This window comes from Jatropha curcas, chromosome 3 (genome assembly GCF_041381405.1).
Source record: "Jatropha curcas cultivar XTBG-Jc1 chromosome 3, XTBG_Jcur_1.0, whole genome shotgun sequence".
NCBI lineage: Eukaryota > Viridiplantae > Streptophyta > Magnoliopsida > Malpighiales > Euphorbiaceae > Jatropha > Jatropha curcas.
In genome coordinates, this window is record NC_143153.1 from 3855794 (window position 1) to 3873059 (window position 17266).

At 29.4% G+C, this 17266-nt stretch overlaps 2 protein-coding genes and 1 pseudogene across 3 annotated transcripts; 2 read left to right on the plus strand and 1 right to left on the minus strand.

Moving 5' to 3' along the window:
• Positions 1–2610: 2610 nt before the first annotated feature.
• On the minus strand, positions 2611–4660 carry LOC149497363 (cytochrome P450 CYP82D47 pseudogene; annotated as a pseudogene).
• A 4927-nt stretch (positions 4661–9587) lies between these two features.
• LOC105644681 (chaperone protein dnaJ 20, chloroplastic) lies at positions 9588–10624 on the plus strand. 2 transcript variants are annotated; one of them, XM_012230117.4, is made up of 2 exons: positions 9588–10093; positions 10204–10624. In XM_012230117.4, the coding sequence occupies exons 1-2, from the start codon at positions 9656–9658 to the stop codon at positions 10354–10356; spliced, it is 591 nt and encodes a 196-aa protein (XP_012085507.1). In that variant the 5' UTR covers positions 9588–9655; the 3' UTR covers positions 10357–10624. The 2 variants fall into 2 exon arrangements, with proteins under 2 accessions (XP_012085507.1, XP_012085515.1); XM_012230125.4 differs by having other exon boundaries at positions 9599–10093; positions 10207–10624.
• Positions 10625–15608: 4984 nt separating this feature from the next.
• Positions 15609–16497, plus strand: LOC105644672 (chaperone protein dnaJ 20, chloroplastic). Its single transcript, XM_012230104.4, has one exon. The coding sequence runs from the start codon at positions 15692–15694 to the stop codon at positions 16307–16309; it is 618 nt and encodes a 205-aa protein (XP_012085494.1). The 5' UTR covers positions 15609–15691; the 3' UTR covers positions 16310–16497.
• Positions 16498–17266: the final 769 nt, after the last annotated feature.

Below are 17266 nucleotides of genomic sequence, written 5' to 3' on the forward strand. Positions count from 1 at the left end.
AATATATTAAATTTGAAACTCTTAGCTTATCGATTTAAATTTTAATTCAAAGAATGGGTTGATTAAATCATGCTATAAAATACCCTAAATTTTACGGATTATAAGAAATGCATTCTAAAAAGAATTTTAACGTATAAACACTCTAATTTTAACTTTTTCTCATAATTATACCTTAAATCCAAATTATTATAACTTTACTGTTATCATTACACGTTAAATTTAAATTTTGTTAAACTTTCTGTTGTGATTGTACTATAAAAAAAATTTAAAAATTTATCTTATTTTGTGGTGGATGCTTTAATCTAGCGGAGAAAAGAATATGAATTTTCGTGGGCCAACCACTTGGGCCGGCCGAATGTGGTGTTGGGCTAGCGAAGGCTCTACAGGGTGTAAATTATTAGAGGAACGGTGATGAGGCGAACACACTGGCTGATGGGTCCAGCACAGGCGTTGGATTAGAAGCCGAGATCATTGGCACTTTTGTATGGTCTATAGCGTGTTCTCCGCGCCACAGATCCCAAGGGCCGACAGGAGTGCTAGAATCTCGGCATGGCTCATTAAAATGTTGAATCCAAATCGGGGCTTTAAACTGTTGGTTTTATTCCGATTTTCGATTCTGACGGGTATTGATGTGGTTCTAAAATGAAATTTTTTTTTTTTTTTTCAAAAAAATTGAAAATAAAAAATTTTAATTCTAAGATTTTTTTTAAACCGTGAGCTCCCTTGTGCCTGCATGTACCACACCAGTTTTCATCACCCATGACACTACTAGTCTAACATACTTTACATTTTTCAAAAAAAAAAAGCTATAATCACTGTTATCCGAAAAGCTCATTCTACTCGTACTATATCGGATTCGAGTATTGGCATGGTGTATATAGTGGCAATTTTTCAGTGGCAATTTCTATATCCAAAATTTGAACTTAAAATCTTTAATTAAGAAAGAATGAGTCACAATCGCTCTATCTCGATCAACATGGTTAAAGTAGCTTTTTATACTTTGATGTCTTTTTTTTTTTTCTTTTGTATTAAAAAAAAAAAAAAAACAAAAGACACTAAGAAATTATGCTCCATACGTTTAGCCATCTTTGTCTCCATAGAAGCTAATAAAATATTCGATTATCTTATTTTATTTAATCCCTATTCTGTTTATATAAATTATTTCTTTAATTAATATAATACTTATTTATTTATTTTTATTTTGTTTACTAATGTAATGTTAATTTTGTCAGAAACATGCATGAAATAGAAAAATGAAATCCTTGCTTAGCTTTAAAAAAGATAAGTGTTCTGCTTCAGCTTTTCAAGGAGAATTAGCTAAAAATGTTGAATACGTTTCTATTATAAATTCAAATTTAACAACAACAAAGAGCGTTGAGGTACAAAGGATGAAAAAGTTGTAGTAGAAGCTCCATGTTTATTAATCACTCCTTGTCAAAGACAACACAGTAAATCCTAAAAAGGATTTTCTTCGACTTCACAACCGCAAGCTCCATCATCTTGGTCCCCCTCTTGAGAAGTTGATGCCTGCATTAACTATCCATTAGTGGTTGGCATTAGTTTTTGTGTCAATGTCTTCATTTATCTCAGAAAGAGACTTATCTGTGTATGACTTAATTATTTTTATCGTCATGTATATGTGATTTCTTAATATTATATCAATTTTAATTAATTAATTAAATTAAACACTTAACTAATTATACTTTATTAATATATATATTACAAAAACTGAGGGGAAAAATTCCCACTCAGATAGATAGTCTGTCCATTTATATCCACACATTTGTGTCAAGATTGATCCCAATAATGGTGTATTTGTTACTTTGCCATTTTTGAAGTTAAATTCGAATTCATTACAAATGACTTCTAGCCTAGTTGTAAGGGTGGAGTCTGGGACCACGTTTCTAGATTTGATTCTTGATAATGTAACATTTAATTTCAATTGGCATTCATTTCTCTCGTTGGGTTGTATTATCCCTTATAGGTTCTCAAAAAGCTAAATGCTTTTCATGAAAAGCTGTCAAAATAGTTAATTTTGCTGAATAGATCTATAATATCGAATGGCAAAAAAAAAAAAAAAAAAAAAGAATTCATCTATCATACTCAATATCATTCAACAATTAATAAATATAGGAAGGAGCTAGGTTAGGTTGAATCAACCTTAAGATATAGGTTGGGTCTAGCTTAGTTTAAGGTTTAAATTTGCCAACGGGCTGGATTTATCATGGTTTCAGTCCAGCCCATTGTTATCTATCACAAAACGAAAAATAATAGTCTAACTCTACTTAGTTTGGGCTTGAATTAATCCGATTAATCTTTTTTTTTTTTTTTTAACAATTTGTCTCCTAAACTTAATCTAATAAATTAGTGGCTTCTTACCTAGAATCTTATAGTTTTATAAACGATTTCAATAAGCCATGAGAAGCGAATCAAATGGTAAGCATGCTTAAAAATAATAGACGATCTCTATAATTTATAAACAACAGGCAGGCACAATCTCGAAACTAGATTAGTCTCATATTTATAGTTGAGTAAAAAAAAATTATATTCGAGTAAATATTGGAACAAAGTTGATTTATTCATATAAGCAAATTGAAATAATTCAATTCATAGTGCACAACTTCTCATAAACCCCAAAAATGATAACTTTGGACTTAAATCTACCATCTAGTATTCATATAATTCAGAAGAAAGACGTGGAGTGATCTGAATTTCCAGAGGAGTAGCCTTAGGCAAGGTAATACCTATACCTTCATGAGTCATATCCACAGCCTGACCAAATGGTGTTGTGAAGCTAAATGCTTGAAGTAACCTAGCAACAGTCATCTGTATTGCTTGTATTGCAAAATTAATACCAGGACAAGACCTTCTTCCGGATCCAAATGGTATATACTCAAAATTCTGACCAGAAAAATCTACATTTTTACCTTCATTAGCAAGAAATCTTTCTGGCAAGAACTCGTCAGGATTCGACCAAACATTTGGATCTCTATGTAATTTCCACAAATTTGCAAATATTCGAGTTCCTTTCGGAATATAATACCTAGAAATGTAACAATCCTCTACTGCTTCGTGTGGAACTGCAAGTGGACCTGGTGGGTATAATCGCAATGTTTCTTTAATAACGGCTTGAAGGTATACTAATTTTTCTATGTCAGAATCTTGTACACATCTTTCTCTTCCAACTTTGAGGTCTAGTTCTTGTTGGGCAAGCTCTAGTGCATGTCTGTTGTTCAATAAATTTGACAAAATCCATGTTAGGGTTATCGATGTTGTATCAGCTCCTCCTATTATATGAGCCTGCAAGCATAACATTTAAAATATTCAAATTACAATATATTATATTCTATATTAATAGAATATAATAGAAAATTCTATATTAATTAATAGAATCAAAATGTTTAAATTGTAAGACTGAATTAGATCGATTTGGTTCAAACCGTTGTATTTTTTATGAAACTTAAGTTTAGATTAACGAAGACTTACAAGGACTGTTCCTTTAATGATGTCTTCCCTAAGTGACCAAAGAAATCATCCTCTAAAACTGATAGCATCACATCAATGAAGTCCTCCTTCTCTATGCTCTTGCAATCACCATCATCTCTAATCTGATTGATTCTCTTCAATTTATGTTCATCAATCCAAGTTTGCAAAAGAGAATCCAGTTCTTTAGATAGACGCTTCATAGTTTTAGCAGGTCCCAAAAAGTTCATCCACCATAAAAATGGGAATACATCTGAAGGAACAAAAAGACCTGAAACATACATAAATTCCTTCATCAGCTTCCCTATTCTTTTCCCTCCTTTTTCATCTTTTTCATCATTCACATAATTAAAATATCTATTCCCTGCAATCATTCTCGTAATCATATTTAAAATCAAATGTTCGAAAAATTCACTAATGGCAATCTTGTTTGAGCTTAGTTTATTTATAGAAATCAAGTAAAGGCCTTCAATCAGGGTGTTCACCTCCTGATTGCTTAATTATAAAGATACTAATATTACAACTATCAACACGTGAAATAGATAGATAGCAACAGTTTCTCTTTCATGGACTTCGAACCCTAAGTATAAACATGTGAAATAGATAGATGGCAATAGTTTCTCTTTCATAGACTTCAAACGCTAAGTATGAAGCACCTTTTAAACTTAATAGGGAATGTTTTACCGTCTTTGTGACCCTACTGGATATAAATATGGATTAATATCTATATATATATATATATATATATATATATATATATATATATTTGAAATTAACTAACTAAAGACATTGATATAACTCCGAATCTAAGCCTAGGTTTGAGGATAACTTCTACAGGATTAACCTTTGGCAAAGAAAGTCCCGGTCCTTCCTTCATATCCACAGGCACATTTGCAATTCTTGATAAATCAAAACCCTGAATTAACCTGGCAAGCGTCAAATGAACGACTTGCAACCCAAAATTAATAGCCGGGCAAGCCCTTCTTCCTGAACTAAAAGGAATAAATTCAAAATTCTGACCTCTAAGATCAATATCAGAATGAGTTGTAAGAAATCTTTCCGGTAAAAACTCGTCAGGATTATTCCAAACTCGAGGATCTCTCTGTAATTTCCATATGTTAACGATCAGACGAGTGCCTTTAGGGATATAATAGCCATTAATGTCACAATCTTCCATGGCTTCACGTATTCCTGTTATTGGTCCAGGTTAGAAGATGAAGATGACCAATTAATGGCCATGACCCTGATGGTTCAGGGACTTTAAATTTCTTGGTTTTGGTGGTTTTTTTGGTTATTTTCCTCCATAAAGCATAGAGAAACAGTAAAGCAAGAGAATATAGAATAATCTGGATGGGAGAAGAGAAATCCATGTTCTGGAATAGAGAATTGTTAATGCTGCTGTAATCTTGCCTAAGGTTGCCTAGTATTTATAAAGGAAAATAACTGAAAATGTGGCTTATGCTTTCACACTTTGACACTCACATTTTCACAAGTTAGAATTCAAATGAAACCTTGAGGTATGGAGTTGACCCAACGTTGACCATTTTCACCAAATCAAAACTATATATCCATTAATTATATTGTTGGATAGCATAATATTTATAGTAATTTTTAGAGGCCATGAGAGATTTTTATGAAACATTAAACACACGTTCCAACAGTTAGCATTCCATAGACATTAATTAAGTTTTTTTTACTAATTATGTCATTGTTTATTTTTTTCGAATTCAGTTAATTAAACAATTAATATGATTTTTTTCTCATTTTAAGTTGAATAACTAATTAAACAACTATTTTTTCTGAATACTTTTAATTTTGTTATATAAACACCTAGCTACTACAACAGCTACTAGCAACCAAAATAACTAGTATTATCGAACAAGCCCTAAGTATATTAGTGTACGGGCTCACCTGCACTTAGTGTGTGGATTTCACCAATACACCAAACCAATCGAAAACTTTTTGTGCTCAAATGATGTTATTTATGATCATTTATTGAAAAAAAAAATGATAAGCTAGTAACAATATTATTTTTTTTCAAATAAAAAACTGTTTTTTGGTATAAACCATCGGTATCTGCATCCTATCACCATGGACTATGGCTCGGGGCTCCCTGCAGGTGTGTTTAGTGGGAACTGAATTCGAGAGCTCTTTCACTTCCTACATGTTTATCCTGCGTTGCCAATTGAACCATAATCCGTGGATAAAAAAAAAATATTAAGTGTAAGTATGTCATATCAATTAATGTATAAAAAATTATTAAGTGTAAGTAAGTCATAGCCATTAATCTATATGTGTATATAAATATATAGGCTTTAATTCAAGTTCAAACTCGATTCATTTATTATATGAGCAAAATAAATAAGTTCAAACCGAGTTTATACATATCCATATTCTATATATCTATATATTTTATATCTATCTATCTAAAATTATATAAATCTGAAACAAAAAATAGAGGTTGTCTGTGTTTAATATTTCTTTTTTTTTTTTTTAGAAATGTTGAATTTTTTTTTTTTTATAAATGTTGAAACACTTGTTGAACTGTAGGAACTGGTTTCCATCACTTCTTGTGGCTAAATCATACCAAAAAAAAAAGTCATAATCATAATTTTATGTCTCGTAATAATCACACCTTAAATTTAATTTAATTCTTCAACACTTCAATTATAACTTTTTAACATATTTGTATCCTAATTTGAAATTTGATAAAAATTAACAAATAAAAATATATAAATTTAAAACTCTTAGCTCATTGATTTTAAGTTTTAACCCAAAGAATGAGTTGATTAAATCATGCTATAAAATACCCTAAAGTTTACAAATTATAAGAACTACACTCTAAAAAGAATTTTAACGTATAAACACTTTAATTTTAACTTTTTCTCATAACTATACCTTAAATCCAAATTATTATAACTTTACTGTTATAATTACACGTTAAATTTAAATTTTGTTAAACTTTCTGTTGTGATTGTACTATAAAAAAAATTTAAAAATTTATCTTATTTTGAGGTGGATGCTTTAATCTAGCGGAGAAAAGAATATGAATTTTCGTGGGCCAACCACTTGGGCCGCCCGAATGTGGTGTTGGGCTCGCGAAGGCTCTACAGGGTGTGAATTGTTAGAGGAACGGTGATGAGGCGAACACACTGGCTGATGGGTCCAGCACAGGCGTTGGATTAGAAGCCGAGATCATTGGCACTTTTGTATGGTCTATAGCGTGTTCTCCGCGCCACAGATCCCAAGGGCCGACAGGAGTGCTAGAATCTAGGCATGGCTCAATTAAATGTTGAATCCAAATCGGCTTTAAACTGTTGGTTTTATTCCGATTTTCGATTCTGACGGATATTGACGTGGTTTTGATAAATCAACGGTTTCTGAGTATTAATTTTTGAAAAAATAAAAATAAAAATGAAAATAAAATTTTTTTTCAAAAAAATTGAAAATAATAATTTAATTCTAAAACTACATTTTTTTTCAAAAAATAAATGTGAATTTAGAAAAATATTGATAAACTTTATTTTAAATAACTTTTAGAATGTTCATGTTCATATAAAAAATAAAATTAATTTTACAGAGAAATACTAAATAATCAAATAAGTTATTATTTTATTTTTTTAAATATTATTAAATAAACAAATTATTAAAAGATTTGAAAAATGCTCTGAACAATATAATTTTAAACTAAGTAAATAAATTTAAAAGGAAAAAAACATTAAACTTCCATTTGTATCAAACAATATAATTTTAAACTGATTATCTTTTTTTTTTTTTTTACCATCTTACATTTTTAAATTTTTTACTTTTTAGTAAATATTTATCTAGATTTGTAGAGGAGTATAAAATAGAAGTTTTTAAAAAATAAACATATAAATTTTCGATTCTAATCGAATCGATTCCGGTCTAAAACTTTGGACCGACGATGTCAATTCATGTACGGTAAGGTTTGATTTCAATTCAATTCCAATTATACTTACAACGAGCTCTCTTGTGCCTGCATGTACCACACCAGTTTTCATCACCCATCACACTACTAGTCTAACATCCTTTACATTTTTTTTAAAAAAAAAAAGCTACAATGACCGGTATCTGAAAAGCTCGTTTTACTCCTATTGTATCGAATTCGAGTATTGGCATGGTGCATATAGTGGTGATTTTTCAGTCGCAATTTCTATACTCAAAATTCGAATTCAAAATCTTTAATTAAGAAAGAATGAGTCTCAATTGCTCCATCTCGATCAACATTGTTAAAGTAGCTTTTTATACTTTGATGTCTTTTTTTTTTTTTTTTTTGTATAAAAGAAAAAAAAAACAAAAGACACTGAGAAATTATGCTCCATACGTTAAGCCATCTTTGTCTCCATAGAAGCTAATAAAATATTTGATTATCTTATTTTATTTAATCCCTATTCTGTTTATATAAATTATTTCTTTAATTAATATAATACTTATTTATTTATTTTTATTTTGTTTACTAATGTAATGTTAATTTTGTCAGAAACATGCATGAAATAGAAAAATGAAATCCTTGCTTTGCTTTAAAAAGATAAGTGTTCTACTTCAGCTTTTCAAGGAGAATTAGCTAAAAATTTTAAATATGTTTCTATTATAAATTTAAATTTAATAACAACAAAGAGCGTTGAGGTACAAAGGATGAAAAAGTTGTAGTAGAAGCTCCATGTTTATTAATCACTCCTTGTCAAAGACAACACAGTAAATCCTAAAAAGGATTTTCTTCGATTTCACAACCGCAAGCTCCATCATCTTGGTCCCCCTCTTGAGAAGTTGATGCCTGCATTAACTATCCATTAGTGGTTGGCATGATTTTTTGTGTCAATGTCTTCATTTATCTCAGAAAGAGACATAAAAGAAAAAACAGAGAAACAAAATGTAGATGGGGAAGGTAGATATTGACTTTTGAGGAATAAGACGCAACTCAACTTTGTCACTTGCATAACTGTGAAATCTATCATCCTCATCATTAAAATGATTTAAATTGAAATCAATCAACGCCACAATTTCAATATTCAACCAAATCAAATCGAGAATATATATAAATATAGGATTCCAAATTAATTATGTGTATATGACTTATTTGTTTATTTTTATATTTATTTAAAAATAAATTAATTTATGATTGAATTAAACCGTCTTAATATAATTAATTAATATAACGTTGGAGAATTTTTAATAGAATTAACTTTTAATGATATAAATAAATTTCATAATATGTGTATATATATTCTCTCAATTTTTTTTCTGTTATTATTAGTGTTATTTTATAGTATTGATCTATAAATATATATAATATATATTTATTAGTATTTATAGGATGAGTTTGGTTAACGAATTTACCTAATGAAACTATGATTCACTTCAATTTGTGAATTTTAAAAACAATTAATCCAATCTAATTCAATATATTTTTCAAATCCACTGGCCTGAATTGAATTGAATTAGATCATTGAGTGGATCAGATTCTAAAGTTTCGTTACACGTCGAACCAAGCAAAATGTGAAAAGGAAAGGAAGAATTAAAAGGTGGGCCTACTATGAGCCCAACTACCTGCGACTTTTAAAGGAAAACAACATAAATTTGACAGGTCGGCCCCATAGAAAGCCCATTGACAGCCTACATAGCACCGACGCCAATTATTTATGATTTGTCAAATATCTCTTGTACGGAGGAGAGAGAGATCCCTGAATGGAATGATCTTCATGAAAACAATTTATAGCTAATTAAATTAATTAACATACAGAAAATTACAGCAAGAAGTTGATCTATATTAACTATTTTACTTTTTATGCACATCAAAATTAATCTGATATAAGTGGGTATTAAAAATTAATTTCTAATTAAACTTCTTAATCTCTTATGTATGGATTTAAGTTTTTCTAATTAAATTTACCTAAAATTGATTTATGAACGGCCAATGAACTAAATCAATGAAACATAAAATTTTTTTTATTTATAAATACACTCTAATAAAATTTAAAAATTAATTATCATTTGCGTGGCCAGTAACAATAGCTTTTTCCAACTATTCACGAAAAATAAAAAAGTCAATGAAAGTATTCATAAATGCCAAAATTACTTTCTCCAACGTTTTATATACAATACAACATCATTAGTAGGTAATTTACACTTGCGCTCACAAGGAACCTAAAAAATGAGTCAAGGAATTGTTTTATCAAACCAGAGCAGCTTCAAGTACTGCTCAATGCCCTTCACTACCCATATCTCAAAACCAATATTTTCCATCAAAACTAATTCTAAATCAATCAGAACCGCTCCGATTAAGGCCACAGCCACTATGGCTGCCGATACCGCCGTCTATGTAAACACACAAAGCTTTTACGAATTGTTAGGGATATCAGAGAGTGGAACAATTTCAGAAATCAAAAAAGCTTATAAGCAACTTGCAAGAAAGTACCATCCTGACGTCTCACCGCCAGATCATACAGAGGAGTATACGAAGATGTTTATTGAAGTGCAGGAAGCTTATGAGACTTTGTCTGACCCTAAAAGAAGAGCTATTTATGACAGAGATATGAGCAGAGGCTTGCATATGGCTCTCTTTGCTGGAAAGCAATCCCGCTATGCCAAGGTAATATATTTATATATGTTCCTTTTCAGATCCATCTCTAAATTTAAACAAAAAGATGAAATTATAAGAATTTAAGTCCATTACTGATATGGGATTATGATCGTGTTAAGCAGGAAAGAGAAGAAAGAAGTGAGTGGAGGGAGCAATGGACGTCTCAGCTAACAGAGTTAGAGAGGGAAAGGGGTAGTGAAGACGAAGATTTAACAGAGATGAACATGTCTTGGGGAGCTAGGATGCGTAGGCAAAGAAGTGGGAAATTGTAACAAGACACTGGCGGCGAACGGCGGTTGTCACACCGCAGTTTGGAAGAGTAAAATAAGCAAAGTTCATCGGATCTGTGGAATCCACGGTGGATTCAATTACAGTTGAGTCATTTTCTTAGATGCCAGATGTAAAGTAGAGAAGGATGGATCATCTGCTTTTGTCTTATTTTTCATTAAAGTCAAAGGCTAGTTTTATCTTTTATGTATAGGCCTAGGTTAGTCTTACTTCTATTATTATATAAATAAAAAGGAAAGAAAATTGCACAAACTACCTAATTTCCAAATTGCAAAAAAAAAAAAAAAAAAAAAAACCTAATTGCTATATTATAAAATACTAACTCCAATAGTCAATATTTTGTAATACTTTCTAATAATTTGTAAAAAATAATTTTTTTCTGAGGATATCAAATTACAAATTAATAAGTCAAATTACTAATATTTTTAAATATTTTATACAAAAAATAGTTTTTACAAACTCACCGAATTATAAAATAATAGTTTCAATTGCCAGTATCTTGTAATACTTCTTAATCTCTTATAAAAGATGATTAGTTCTTTTTTGTAATATTGATGGTATACAAAATAATAACTCCGATTGCCAATATTTTGTGGTATTTTTAAGAATTTTGTAAAATGGTGCTGTTTTTTTTGGTAAAATTAGCAGATTAAAAAATAATATCCCCAGTTGGAATTAATTTATAATATTTCCTAATATTTTATAAATTACAGTTGTTTCTTGTAAATATGTGGTGAGTCACAAAATTATAGCTCTTCTTATCAATATTTTGTAATATTTTCACAGTATCTTATAGTATTTTATAAAATTCCTGCATCACAAAATAATTTATCTAAATTTTAATATTTTATAAAAGTTTCTAATATTTTTTAAGTAATAGAAATCACAACCGTAGATCCAAACAGGGCTTTGAAAGCTTAGTACACACATTATATATTGTTGGGCTAACCTAATCAGGTCCAAATCCGAAGTTCAGATTGTTGATCCAACCCAAAAAAAAAAAAAAAAACTAGTAGTAGGTACAAGAGTTCCCTAGCCGGGCCCAGAAAACGTATGCCTGTACGCCTCCGGTTTGGTTCAATCAGGCTATTCACAAGGAAGTTCACTTCATTGGTTCAACTCGATTTTAAAAAAATAATCAGTTAGGCTTAAAAACCAAACCAATATAGCAAAACCGACATAACTAGCTGATTTGGTTCAATTCTGACATCAATTCCAGTTCGATTTTACATTCCGAGAAACTCGGTTGCCCTTTTTCATCCTTGGTTCGTTCTATTTAAATCAAACGAGCCGTTGGTTGACCCGGCCGCCCACAGGGCCTACAGTACATGTCATTTTCAGCAAAAGCGTTTCTAGAAGCGGGCCAACCGCGTTATACTGTGGTCTGAGGTGGAAAGAAAAGGACTCGGATAACTCTGAAAGTTCAAACTCATGTCATTGACTCGTGACAACAAGACCCAGAGAGGGTTTAAAAGGTAAAAATATTATATGATGCACAACTCAATTTCTAGAGAATGCACGTCCACTTCTCGTGGGGAAGAAGAAGCTTGTAGAGCCATTGAAAATTGGGGTTTCTTTCTAGAGACCAAGAAAATTAAAAAGGTTTATTATTTTACTACTTTTTCTTTTATTCTCTATCTCTCCCACATTCTAGACATGCTGCCATTATAAATTATTTTACAATTTAGTAGTGTTATGCAACGGTTTTTTTTTGAGTAGTTTTTAACATTTTGACTGGTCAAAACGCTAGATATTATTTTTTATAGTGTTCAATAATATAACATTTAGAGATTAAGATAGTATTTTATAAAAAGTTAACTCATATAACGTTTAGCTTTTAACTTTTCATGTTACTAAAACAGGTAATTTTGTCGAACAGATTTTAATTTGAATAAGATGTTATAATAACATTTTCATTTTGGATTATAAACTGAATGAGAACAAGAATAATTTAATTATTGGCCAAAGGGTAACAAAAAAAAATTGAGCTTTAAGTTTTTTTATTAATTCTAATAAATTATTTTAATTTTATTCATCAATACCATGAATTCATTTTTTCGTATCAAATCTAACCTCCATCTATATTTTATCAAATTGGTGTTGAAATATCAATTAAATTTGATTTGTGAGCCTAGCGAGATGCATGATCAATATTAAATCATCTGTTCGCATGAAATAAATTAATTATTAATTTAAATCTAAGGCAGTCCTTATATAAAAACTTTTTTTATAGTTTTAGCTTTTTAAGCGTCGAGAGATGATTTCAATAATAATATTCATAATTGCATAACTCGATATAAAAGACTACATTTTTATTAAGATTGTTGGACCAAAAAATTAAAATTGATGTATATAAATTATCTGAGAATACTCTTAAATAATTTTTACTACTTAGTAATAAAACTAACACATTATACGTAGTTTTCTAAAGCTTAAATCAAAATGAAATCTTCTTTGATGCATGTTTCATTTAAAGAACGTAAAGTAAGGTAGGAAAAATAATGAAGGAAAATGAGTTGGCGTTGTTTGGTTAATAGATGCAAAATAAAAGAAAAACAAGAAGCAAAATAAATATTTGGATCTACCACCACAAGAAGAAAGAAAATCAATCTTTCATTCTCGCTTTTTAATTTGCCATTTAAGCAAAGATGATGTGAAAGTTAATCAAAAAATCAAAAGGGTTCATAAACCAATTGAATAGGGTTGAAAGGATTAGTCAAGTCAGTACTACAAGGCTTGTCCTTATTGCAAGAGACAACATCAATTCTAAGGTGGATAGAAAAGTCACTACTCAAGTTAGATAGAAAAGAGCATGTTGTTTTCTTTCTTTGGGAATTAGAAAAGGAAAGGCCAAAACCAGATGTCACATGAGAGGGTATATGACAGGACAGCTGAGAATTTTAAGAATTTGGTACAATTTAGTTTTGAGTGGCAGTTCAAATCAAATTGCTCTTTGTCCATGTGAGCTTACACAGATCAAGTGTACCAAATTCAATTACTTGATTGTGAAGTGTTTAAACTTTTACCTCAATCTCTTTCACCCTATTCAATCAATGACTATTATTTGGATGTGGGCCTTTTCTATATTATCAATGGGAATTTAGTGTTGATTTGTACACTGCTTTCATCTGTTTAACATAATGAGAGATATACATGAACCTAGAATTTATAGGTAAGGGGGATGTTAATATAAAAATTGATCAAAGAAAAAAAAAAAAAAAAAACTATACATACATATAGGAGTTTATCCGTTAAATTAGGTTTTCCTACCATTATGCTCGTAGTTTATACGTTAATTAGGTTTTCCTACCATTATGCTCGTTTGAAAGTTTGGAAGGTAATTCGATATTATTAAATCTATAAATATAATTAGGCTCCCAAACTCATAGTCCAATATAGAATACGTGTGATATTTTAATATAATAAAATCACTGATCATATAATAATATCACTGTAATTACAAAATAGGTGTACATGGTATAATATGTCATTAGATTAATCCATAATTTAACATGTTCATCTAAGTTTTGTTTGGTTCAAAATGATCTATTTCCCGATAAGTAGTGTACTTCCAATGAAATTATTTCCCTTTGAATATATTTGACATATAAATTAATTTTTTCACAAGTAAATTGCTTCCAAACTATAAATTATAATAATATTAATAATATAAATTTTAATATAAATGATAAAATAAATTTAAAAATTCATTGTACTTAACTATGAAAATGCAATTTCCTTAACCAAGTTGCTATAATTCTCATCAATAATTATATTTATTGCAACTTGTGGAAACTGATATTTAATAGATCCAAAGTTGCATCGTCTACGTCTTACCGAATTAATAAAAACTGATATATAATAATTGTGGAAAGAATCATTTTTTTTTGTTTTGGAAGTGACAAGTTGTTATAATAGGAATAATTTCTTTTGATAATTCCTTCTAAATTATTGAAAATAAAATTTTATTATACATTTCCCAAAGTAAAGAAGACAATGCACCATACTAAAAAAATTTTTTATATATATAAAAATGAAAACAGGCTAAGAATTACACCATTTAGAATAAGCTACACCCACAACCTCCTATGCTAAGCAAGAAAGAATACCACAAAAGGAAAATTAGGAGTGTGTAGTCATAATCCACAAGAAGAAGCAAATGAACCTAGCCATACCGAATTTTTAATGTACAAGAGTCAGGCTATATTAGTATGCTCGTGGTTGAAATTTCTATACTGTATATCAACGGGGAAATATCTATACCGAATTTATTTATTTATTTGTTTTTCTTAATTTTTCTCCCTAACCACAAAAATCTTAATTTTTTTAAACAAGAGAGTAACTTAAAAACTAGACACAAAATTGAGGGTGAGACACCGAGAAAATGTTGGTAAGTGATCTTGGTAAGGTCTTCAACACCCATAAGATTGAGAATATAAATTTGATCATCAGAAAACGCATTTTATTGGAAAGATAAAAAACTTTTATGCTCTACAAAATATTGCTTTAATTGAGTGAACTTTTTTTTTCTTTAAGAAGTTGATGGAACCAGTATTAAATTTGTTTCAAGGAGTAATCTGTGAAATTTGCCAATTCTATCAAAATTAAAATTTATGAAATTTCTCATTCTCAAAGAAAATTTATGAATTTGTTGATTTATGTACTTTCTCTTTCCATAAATATAATTCATTTTAAGATTTTTTTTAAAAAAAATATAAGTTGTTTTAAGAATATTTAGAAGTAATTAATGCTATTTTTTCAGTTTCACCTTGTTTATATTAAACACGCTAGCTGACTTTATAATTTTGTAACGTATAATTTAATAAAATTAATGAATATTTATTATAATTTAGGAAAATCAATAACTTTTTAATTATTATGCAATAATTTTATACGAGTAGATGGACGAGAGCAATATACAACTTAATTTTCCCTTAAAAAAAATGATGCATGGAATATGTACGAATCAAGGAAATGAGAAGACATGTGTAGAAGGCTTACAAATGAAAACGAAGAAAAAGGAATTTTTTTTTTTTTTTTTTTTTTTTTGAGGGGGGAAAGGAAAAAGAAAAGTTGAAAATGTTCCTAGTTTCAGATGTACCTTTCTTATTATTTATTTTTATTATTCTAGAATCTAGAAATTGCTTTTTAATTATAGTAAAATAAAATAGACTTGCCTTTATTATATACTCTCTCACGGTCTCACCTGCCCAACTCCCTCTATATATATCGCCTCTTCCCCGCCTTCCTTTCCCATAAACAGCTCAAAAACAAGTTGCAGAGCAAAACAACAGCCAAAAAGAAAAAACAGGGAAAAACATGACTACTGCAGGAATGATCTCTTCTTCCTTTCAAACCATCTCCAAACCCAATCTCTCAACTTCAAAATCCACTCTTAATCCATCTTCTAATCTCCCCTTCAATACCCATTTGCCAAAATCAAACTTTGCCTTCAAAAATACTAATTACAAACCGAACAGAGCACGTCCAATTAAGGCCGCCATGGCTGATACAGTGTATGTAAAACCAGAAAGCTTTTACTATTTGTTGGGTATATCAGAAAATGTAAGTATTTCAGAAATAAAGAAAGCTTATAAACAACTTGCAAGAAAATACCACCCCGACGTTTCGCCACCGGAACGCAAAGAAGAATATACAAAGAGGTTTATCAAAATTCAAGAAGCATATGAGACTCTGTCTGATCCAAAAGCTAGATCTTTGTATGACAGAGGTATGGCCAGTGGAGGACTAGACTTAAACTCGATTTTCTCTACTGGGAAGAGACACAGAAGCCAAGACGGATTTGACGATAGAAGTGACTGGGAACAAAAATGGCAGTCTCAGCTTACGGAGTTATTAAAAAGAAGTAATTATAAAGATTCAGGGAGTATGAGTTGGGGAGCTAGAATGCGTAGCCAAAGAAGTTACTGCAATTAGCGAGTTGTTAATCCTTAATTAGAGACTAGTGAATGCATATAATTTTTGTTTTCTCTCCTTTTTTGAGTTGTAATGGCGATTAGATGGAAAGAAAATTACCACTCAAAAGAATGTAATCAGAAAATTTGAAGGAGACTTCTCTTTGAGTTTATGAAAAGAATTAGCCTTGAGAACATGGTATTTGATCATTGGAACATTTACTTGGCAATACTTGATAATTTTTCAAATTTTTTTCCCTTGCCCATGGACAAAGAAAAAAAACAAGAACTCTAATTTGAAAGTTCAATTCAATCTGTAAGTGTATTTGATCTTAACATATCCATCAAAACTCAAACTCCTTTTGTTTTCAGAAAAAAATAATTTGTATGAAAATAATTTCAAAATTTTTTGATATTTGGCATACTCATAAAAATCAATTAAGGGACAATATTTTTCAAATCAAATCTAAGTAATTTTGAAGAAATGACTTTTTATTTTCCAAATAAAAAATATTTTTTATATTGATAAATTTGTTATAACACTATAACTACCTATTTTTTAATTCATTAATCAATGACCGTCAATATTACAATTCATCTGTCACCACTATCATTTGCTCGCGACTATTCTAACGTATCATTTTTTTATGTATTTTTTTATACTTAACAATAATTTTTTTAAATAATATGAAATTTTCATAAATTTAAATATTTTTATTTTTATTTTTTATAAGTTAAAAAAATTTTAATGTTTTAATTAATTTTAAATAATATAATCAAATAACGAAAAATAAATTATTTAAAAAATATTTTTTAAAGAAAAAGTTTTCCTTAAAAATATTAAAGATAAGTTAGATTTTAAAAATGAAATGAGGATTTTAATGGTAAATCATATATGAAAATTTTATCTTAATTACAAATTCTCTAGTTCTAAGCAGGATATAATGTTATATTATCAGTTGTCAACTTAAATTATATT

Excerpts from the sequence above, each read along its gene's own strand:
- LOC105644681 (XM_012230117.4), top strand. The coding sequence starts at position 9,656 with ATGAGTCAAGGAATTGTTTTATCAAACCAGAGCAGCTTCAAGTACTGC. Across the intron at positions 10,094-10,203 it reads AGCAATCCCGCTATGCCAAG|CAGGAAAGAGAAGAAAGAAG; the intron begins GTAATATATTTA and ends GATCGTGTTAAG.
- LOC105644672 (XM_012230104.4), top strand. The coding sequence starts at position 15,692 with ATGACTACTGCAGGAATGATCTCTTCTTCCTTTCAAACCATCTCCAAA.